This window comes from Symsagittifera roscoffensis, chromosome 6, assembly GCF_963678635.1.
Source record: "Symsagittifera roscoffensis chromosome 6, txSymRosc1.1, whole genome shotgun sequence".
NCBI lineage: Eukaryota > Metazoa > Xenacoelomorpha > Acoela > Convolutidae > Symsagittifera > Symsagittifera roscoffensis.
Window position 1 is genome coordinate 41,504,881 of NC_087067.1, and position 9,260 is coordinate 41,514,140.

At 33.5% G+C, this 9,260-nt stretch overlaps 1 protein-coding gene across 1 annotated transcript; it reads right to left on the reverse strand.

Moving 5' to 3' along the window:
• Positions 1-5,700: 5,700 nt before the first annotated feature.
• Positions 5,701-7,058, reverse strand: LOC134848146 (UDP-N-acetylglucosamine transporter-like). Its single transcript, XM_063865506.1, has one exon. The coding sequence runs from the start codon at positions 6,870-6,872 to the stop codon at positions 5,766-5,768; it is 1,107 nt and encodes a 368-aa protein (XP_063721576.1). The 5' UTR covers positions 6,873-7,058; the 3' UTR covers positions 5,701-5,765.
• Positions 7,059-9,260: the final 2,202 nt, after the last annotated feature.

Below are 9,260 nucleotides of genomic sequence, written 5' to 3' on the forward strand. Positions count from 1 at the left end.
TTTTTATTTTACCTTCTCGAAAATTACGACTTAATTTACTGTTTTCCGAAAGTTTCAAAATTGATTCTGCTACTATGAACCTTCTTTTCAGTGTTTAGAGCATTTTATAACCAAATATTTAGCTCAAATTAAGGTAAACTTCATCGTATTTCAATATTTTGAGAAAAAATTGTTGAAAAAGTCATTTTTTTTATTCAAAATTTTGTATCATTGTCTCAACATAATACCAATTAACATATAGTCTTAGCTTATTTTTAAAATCTATAAGTAAAAGTATGTTAAAAATTAGATCAAAAGCAACAATACATTAGCCAAAATTATGAGATTTCTGCAATTTTTTTCCAAATACTTGAAATTTTTGCAATTTTTTCCAAATACTTGAAATTTTTGCAATTTTTTCCAAATACTTGAAATTTTTGCAATTTTTTCTCAAAAAATTTGAATTTTTTCGAAATTTCAGTAGGTTTCAGCATTGTTTCAATTAGATAGAAAGTAAAATTATCTAATAAATTTTTATTAGATCAAATTAAACAAAATGTTATCGTGTTTTGAATTTTTTCGAAAAAATTTTTTTGATAAAAAATTCCAAGTTTTTGCACAAAAACTCTTACCATTGACTTACCATCCACCCAAAAAAATCTTAATATTTAACCTTAATTCTACACATAATTAGCAATCAATTGTTCCAATTTAGGTAACGCGCGCCGAGATTCCCTCTATTACGCGCGCCGAGGTAATGCTCTATTCCCTATTTTAATACATGGGGGTCCGCCACCTCCCCCCCCCCCCACTTAACCTCCAACATCTACTACTCACAACAAAAAACAAAAGCGTTTGATTCACTTCCACACCCCACCCTCGAACAAAAATTGAAGAATTTTGATTTTGAACCATCAGCCAATGACCATTAAAATTCATTTCTAGAAAACAGACAGCGGCAAACACTTGTAAATGGTGCATATTCAGATTGGCTCAAGTTGGAGCAAGATGAGCCTCAGGGTTTTGTATCAGGACCTCTGCTGTTTAACTTATATGCCAGAAACTTTAGACAAGTCGTGTGCTCTTGCAAAAAATGCCGATGAAAGAGCACTTTTAATTTTTTTTGAAAACCGATATCAGCAACACAAACCATTGAATCCAATATCAACAAAATATTCTCACATTTTCGATTAAACCAATTAATAAAAAATGTAGACAATACGCAGTTCATTACTTTCTCTGCTCCATCAGAAAAATTACCCATAGGAAACTGCAAGTTGTACATAGGTATAAACTAAGTCAAAATATCAGAATGCATCAAGTTTCTCGGTGTTAACAACGGTGCATGCTTAACGTTTGAAAAAGAAATTAACAAAGTGTTACAGAAGTTGGCGAGTGCCATCCAAACCATCAAATGCATATTAAAAAAATTCCTCTAGAAGGAAATTGTTTATACTCAAAACCCATGTTTTAAGCCTTTGCACTATCTGTGAAGGCTTTGAATAGTTGCACAAAAGAACGTCTAGACAAGCTGGAAAAGCAAATAAATTGGGGTATACGGATTGTCATGAACATGAACATTAGAACATGCCAAAAAAATCTTAGAGCATTTAGCTGCTTGCAATTAACGAGTTCTAATTTCCACTATAAATTTCGCACCAGCTCAACTCTTCTGCCAGGATTTTGTCAAACAATTTTTTTTGCAGGTCAAAAAAAAATTAAAACTTGGTAATTCAGAAACTTATCTCCATGAAGAAAACATGTACACTATTAAACAGATTAACTAAAATTGCATACCAGAGGATAATTTCTAATGCATATAGAGGATAGACGCTAATAACACCCAACTTCTCCATTATTTTTTAAACAGAGTCTTATATTTTCAGTGACGGATGAAACGTTTTTTTTGTATTCACGATTTTAATAACAATATACACTTGTTCAATCCACAATCAGTTCGATAACTGCAAAAGTTGGTGCAAAAAAATGTTTTTCTCCTTTAATCAAGAGACATTCAAACTCAAACAAATAAAGAAATAACTAGTAAGTAAAGTCAACAAAACTCGGAGCTTGAGTTTCATGGATAAAAAATCGATTATAATTTATTTTTAGTGACAAAAACATTAGACATTATAATTGATTATAGAAGTCATTTTTGAAGTTAAAATTACTTTTTAATGGATTACTATCGATTTATTTTAAAACAAAGTTATCCATTATGATCCAGTTTTCTCCCATTAAAATTGAGTTTTTTGTCAAATTATATCGATGAACATCAATTTTTTTTTTCGCCACAAAAATTCATTTTAATTGATTATTTTCTGAGGAAAATTTATTCACTCAACACTCCATACGCTTATTTCATCAATAATATCCATCAAATCGAACTTAATAGATTTTTTTCAGAGGTTTTTGATGAACTGTGCATATTTGAGTTTTTGCTTGATATAAAAAATGGGATTATAATCTATTTTTCATCGATTATAATCGATTTTGTTTGAAACTTATCAAGACTGATCATGACAATCCAGTCAAATCAAATATTTTCACATGTTTGTTTCAGCTTTAGGTTTTTTTCGGCGCTGAAGGAAGGCAATATGAAATATAAGGCTTTAATACGCAGCGACAAACAGTTGGTAGTTATTTCACATAAATTTTTGGCCCAGGCTTTGAAACTTAACTTATGAGCAACCCGAGTCCAGGTTTGCATTTTATGTTTCGACCAAGTGGTGTCGAACATTATTCAGAGTTCGAAGATAAAATCAATCTCAAAATTGAAGCAAAAGTCGATTACAAAGTCGAGTTATAGAGTCGAACACAAAGTCAAAACATAAAGTGAAAAACAAAGTCGAAACATAAAGTCGAGTTTGGTCGAAACAAAAAAAAGAAAAAAATGTCGAAACATTAAATCAACCACAAAGTCGAAGCAAACAATTGAACACAAATTTACAGCACAGTCGAACTCATATTTCAAGCATTAAGTCCAGTCGGTCGAAACAAAGTTGAACAAAAACAAAATTACAAATTTTCACCAAGACTTTTATTTTTTTTGTCGGTTTTTTTTCGCCTGCAAAACTATGAAACAGTTGCAATCAGCAACAGAATCCAATATATGTGTCCATTTGGAGTGCAGCCACAACTTCTATTTGAAAATGAGAAAATTATTGTGATCTCTTGCACAAATTTAACCAAGCTGCTGAATTTTGAATAAAGACGTACCAATTTTTTGCAGTAAAATCCTCATCAAGTTATTTGCAGACATCTAAGATCGCGCAGCGTCCAAAACCAGGTCAAAATTGCCATGTCGCGCCAAGATTTTGAGACTGGAAGTTCTAATTATCAGGTCTTGAAAGTTGCGCCTTGGGTCGAAAATTCGGAACGTGGGTCGATAAAAATGCGCCGTGGGTAGCTACAAACCAAAACATGTTCGCAAAAGTCTGGAAAATAAGTCGTAAGCGTCTGGCAGATGGAAAAGTCTGGACATAAACAGCCAAAAATCTTACAAAAGTCGATTGTTCCGATTCAAAAAAATTTTCGCGGATCGGCAACCAAGCATGATGCTCGAGCTAAACCAGCAGTATCGAGTCTAGAAAACCCCTAGAGTAATTGGTTTCTAGTGACAAAAATTTTGGCCCTTATAATCAGTTATATATGCCAGTTTTAAAATTTAAATCCATTTTTAATGGATTATAACCGATTTCTTGAACCAAAATAATCCATTCTAATCCATTTTTTTTTTCAAAAACGTAACTATATATATGATTATTAATTTGGAGAAATCGTGTGTTGTTTTAGGTCACCTGTTGCCTGTCACTCCATTTTTTGTCATATTTCCCCGGTCACAATTCAATATCCTCATGTTTATTTCAATCTTAGGTTTTATTCGGCACAGGAGTGCAATTTCAGCTAGCGGCAAACAATTTTAGTTAAAAATGATAGAGTAGTTGTTGTGAATAATAAAAAAACTTCTCAAAATTCTAAATATATTTTAGGAAGCTGCTTAAGAGGGAGGCCTTCCGCAATCTAATTTCTACATAGATTCTCTAAGCCTAAATTTGGGAGGGTAGTTTTCAAGTCAGAAAGTTTTTCGTAAAGGGTCAAAATAGCAAAAAAGGCTTTTTGAGAAAGTAAAATGTTTAAAAGAAAAATACAGGCATGGAAGGTTGATTGTGCATGGAAGATTTCTACAACCAGTTGTTCCCATCGAACCCTTAATCCAAGATATGAGATGCCAAAGTTTTGAAAAAGACGTAAAAAGTTAAAACAGTATAAGACATGGTCTCCTTTTTTGAAATAACAACTTTTGTTATGTAAATATAAGCGCGTAGCGACTTGTGCAAAAGAATTTCTTGCTTTTTGGTCTTTCCATTGAACCATAACTTCAGATTTTACTGGTAGTATTTTAGAGATTAATAAATAAAAAAAATTCAAGAAAATTAGCTAAATTTTTTCCCCTGTGCAATTTTTGGAAGGTCATTGAATGTGGAATACCTTGAAGAAACACAAAAAATGCAAACACACAATCAAGTAGGAAGTCTTCCCATTTTAATAGTATTTTGCAAATCAGTTTATTCGTTTTCGAAAAATAACTCATACTTTTTTAAATTGTCTTGAAAAAGTTATTAAAAAGGAAAATCGGGAATCCTATACAATTTATAATACCTGATTTCTAGCAGGATTTCATGACTTCAATTATGCAAATAAGATGACTAAGACAATAAAAAACAAGACGAAACAGTTCAAGTAAAAAAGGTTTTCAAAATCAGGCTTAGTAAAATGACAAATGACAGAACTTTCACTCATAGTAAAAACTTTAAGATGAAAAAAATTGTTTTACAAAGTAAGCCGATATAAAATACTAAATTTTATAAGAAACATCGGAAATTGAGCCGACTAAAATTAGGCCGAAAATTACAAATCCGATAAAAATTCAATATTTTTTCCAGAAATTTATTTTAAAAAAAACTTATACCCGGAACTGACTTAACCTACTTACTGCATAAATGAAGGTAGTTTTTTTAGTAAATTGTTAGGAAATTAGCATGTTTTGAAATTAATTGGTTCTACAAAATTGACCATTCTGTGAACAAAGTTGGTTACGGGAAAAAGTTAAGTTACCGATTGCATTACCCTTTCTTTAAGCAATGAAAAAATTTCGTAGCAATCCGTTCTATTCTTTCTGAAATTGTCGATTCGATGATTGGTCAAACTGTTTCAAGAGATTGCATCCGCATCCATTAAATCACTTCAAAATAACATTGGCTTTATGTTGGAGAGCTATATTTTTCGGTGCCAGAAAGTAAGTCTACTTTGCCTCATTAATCCGTTCAAATTTCATCTCAGAGTTCAACTAAGAACCGTCCAATGGTAACGATGGTGAAATTTTGGCAAATGAAGACTTTTTTTTACCAAGGCGTTATCCATGACGACTTTGTTACAGGAACGAATCCAAAAATTTTTTGATATGGTTACGGATTTTTGATACTTTTCCCAACTTACCTTAAGACTCAATTTTGATCATCGATGATTTTTTAAGACTCATTTTTGATCATCGGTGAGTTTTGCAAACCATGTAATGAAAACACTTTCTACTTTCAAATTTTTTGATATGATTTTGAAACATGTTCAAATTGCGAAAACTGTATGGTATTTTTATTTCTCAATTGACGTCAAATCAAACTTCGTTGCAGTCAAAAAATTCAATTTTATTTGTTTTTTGAAATTCAAATTAAAAGCCGCGAACTGAAACTCGCGAAATAATGCAAAAAGTTGATAGACATATGAAGTTATTTACTATAAATGTATACAGATCCAACAACCATCGTAGCACCAACTACAAAAACAGGCGTAACTTGAAAGTTAAACAGAAATACTGACATTACACATGACAAAATAATTGCGAGAGAGGTCGCAAAACCCTTCAAAATACTGTCTGCATACTTCACCACACAAGCTATTATCAGTCCTCCTAATGCTTGAGTGAAAATAGCCCCGATCGTGTATTCATTGTATCCGTAGAAAAACCCATGCTCAATTATTTCTTTGCCCTCTGAAAAGTAAGCAGTAGCTGCTCCCATTAGAGCTCCTATCACTCCCAATTGGATGTTTCGGATCCACAGCGAAACTTCGGAGTCCTTCAGGATTTTCTCAAAGTACACACCAGCGAATCCGGAGGTCATACACGCTGCTAGAACTGCCATGAATCCTAGAAGTGGGTTTTGATTAGTAGAGTTTGCTTCTTTTTGATCTTTCGAGATGGTTGCTTCAATTTGAACAGCTGCAACGCCCAGCGAAAGAATGACTAGCGACGCCCACTTAGTGAGGTTTAGTTTGCGACCAAGAATCAGAACGGCGAAAAGAGCAGTTGTCAAGAGTTTCATTTGAAAAATTACTTGAAAAGTTGCGGCCGGTAGATTCGAAATGCCAACGTAGAACAGATTGTTTTGGATCATGTAAAGTGTTGACGGAACTGCAACTCTTAGATTATCCAAAGGATTCGCAATGATGCTTTGATTGACCTGTGATAAAAGAGAAAAAAATCCGTCATTGACGTAAATGATAACAATAGAAGCTAGAAATTTTAAAACTTCTTGGCAGATAACTGCAGTTGTAGCAAAGTATCGATCGCCAGGCATTGTTCGGGAGTACCTGGATATCAGGACTAACACGGCATTTTGAATAACCAGGAGTACCAAAGATGCATAACGTTTAATGTTATGACTGCGATCAACGGTTTGTTTATTCGAAGAGGTTGTATCTTGATGGTAAGTAGACTGCGCTTCGTCTTGCGTTTCTTCCTGAGTTTCTAGTTGAATTTTAGTCGACATTTTAAATTTGGTTCTCTGACGAGGTTCTGGTTTTTCGGATACTTGACTAATTTTTGTTTTAGTCATTAGGAAATTTTTGAATTAATAAACATATTGAGCTAGCTAATACAATGGGCGAAAAAAGTGAACAAAATTTTAAATGAAATGATATATATAAAAAACAAATATAGTTAACATATAGTTAACATACATAGTTTTTGAGTGACTAAACAAATATAGATGAATAAAAACGAAAAGCCGTTTAAATAAGAGCAGTTGAATTTTGATTCAAGTGAATATGCATTTACTAAGGTACGCGTACAAACGCATTGTTAGTATCCAGCCAGATTTAAAACCAGTTTGAAGATATGGCTTGTCTGGACTTGCTAAAAATTAATATAGGTTTTAAATAAATTGATGAGCGAACCTCATAAATGATAAACAAGCCTCGTTAAAACAGAAACCTCAAAAATCCGTCATTGTCGGACAAATATGGAGTTGTGAAATGCTAGATTGAGTTCAATCAGACTTAAGAAAAGACTGACAGCGCGACTTGGGAAAAAATTGACGGTTCGATTTTAAAAAAAGGCTAACGGGGCAACTCAAGAAAAGACTGAATTTTGTTCAGTCACGCCCGTCGCGCCCGTCGCGGCGGTTTTTTCTCAGTCGGGCGTGTCATCAATTGGCAAGTTTTGGTCGCGACGGTCAGAAATTGCCAATATAAAGTCGCACCAATATAAAATTGTGAAATTGGTGCTGGGCCGGTTTTTTTTCTTAAGTCGCGGGCCTCGACGCGGGCTGCAGAAACACTTGAGTCTTGTTACTAAAAAAAGACGTATGAAAGTCGGGAATGATTGTGTCCGGAAAAAGTTTTTTTATTTCCAGCATCTCACAAAATTTAACATGAGCGTCAATTATAAAATTAAAATTGTTAAATGAATCTTCAATTAAAAGAAGGGCTATAAAAACAACTATTGGTGATACATTTATCTATGCAACTGGAAATTCTACACTTGTAATCTCTCTATGGACATCCATTTCTGATGCCGGACATGGGCAGGGGGAAAACCATGTCAGCGAAAACGGGGATTGCCAAGGACTTCCTAGAACGGTCTAAGAAACAAAGCCTTATTTTCAAGAATTTTTTTCAATAAATTTTCTAGAATTTTCTAGAGATTTGTTATTTAAATTAAAATGTTGAGTTTCACTCAGATTTACAACAAAAAGCGAAATCTTTTGTTTATGGCTAGAAAGTTTCTACCTTAAAAAACTTTGTGTTGAAAATCATGGGCTACGTCTTGACATTTTCAAGTTTGTCTCACCATTTGCCAGTGCAGCTTTACACAAAAACCTTTTTATTTGGGAACTATGGTTTTTTGTCTAAAAGTTATCAGTTTGAGAGAATGCAAAACGGTTTGTTACAAGTATGATAACTCATAGTTTGTAGCGAGGTAAAATCCAATAATCTATGATGAACCAGATTTATTAGGAAGAGGTTACTTTTGATCGATTGTGCCTTTGATTATGAATTTCTAGTTGCTCATTGCTTATTAACAGGATTCAATATAAGATAAAAGCGATCACACATTTACATTAAGTAAAGAGACAGCCTCAGAAACTGAGGAAATGATGGTGGGGAGATGGGGATGTAGTCTAGATAAGATAAAGTTTGATAGCCCTATCGAGACAAAATTAGATAGCCCTAGTGAGGCTATCTCTGATAACAAATTACCCAATGTTTTCAACATAACTACACTCGTGGTTTTGCCACAATGAGAAAACGATTCAACTTGAGAAAATTGTTTTGTTAAACTATCAAAAAGCTGCACAAATTGCTCAAATTCAATCTTTTCTTTTTTATGCAACCAAATATTTTTGGTCTGAGCGGGACCTGATGTATTCAACCATTCTGGAGCTGCCGCACTGGCGTGTAAGCTTTTAGTTGCTTATTTGCCAAGATTAATTGTTGACATAGTTGCTTTCTCCAAATTTTGTATTTCACTCGAAGCAAGCAGCAATTCAGCATTTTCAGAGTCAGCCTCATTGTGAGTGAGCACTTTGGCAATCTCGTTTTTAAGAAAATTGTGGTGCGCAGTTGATTGACGTTGCTTTCAACTTGAGACCCTTCTTGAAATTAAGTAACTCTGGATCTCTCATTGTTAATCTTTCTAAAAATTATTCTAATTTCCTTTGATTGCACTTAGATAATTTCGTAAAAACGCTTCCTTCCGCAGATTCGTGGTCGTTTGAGCAGAGAAAACTCCCAAAACCAAATTTCTTGATTGGAGATGTCTTGCAGTTTTCTTAGCTTAAGAATTGGCAGGGTAGTTTTTGAGTTTCCAAAAAAAAACGGCCAATAAACCAAAATTTGACTTTTCCGAAAATCATGACTTTTTACATACAAAAAATTTGGTGTTGTAGCCGCTTATGCTTAAGAGAAACTTCACACAACCTATTGTTTTTGCGACATTGAAA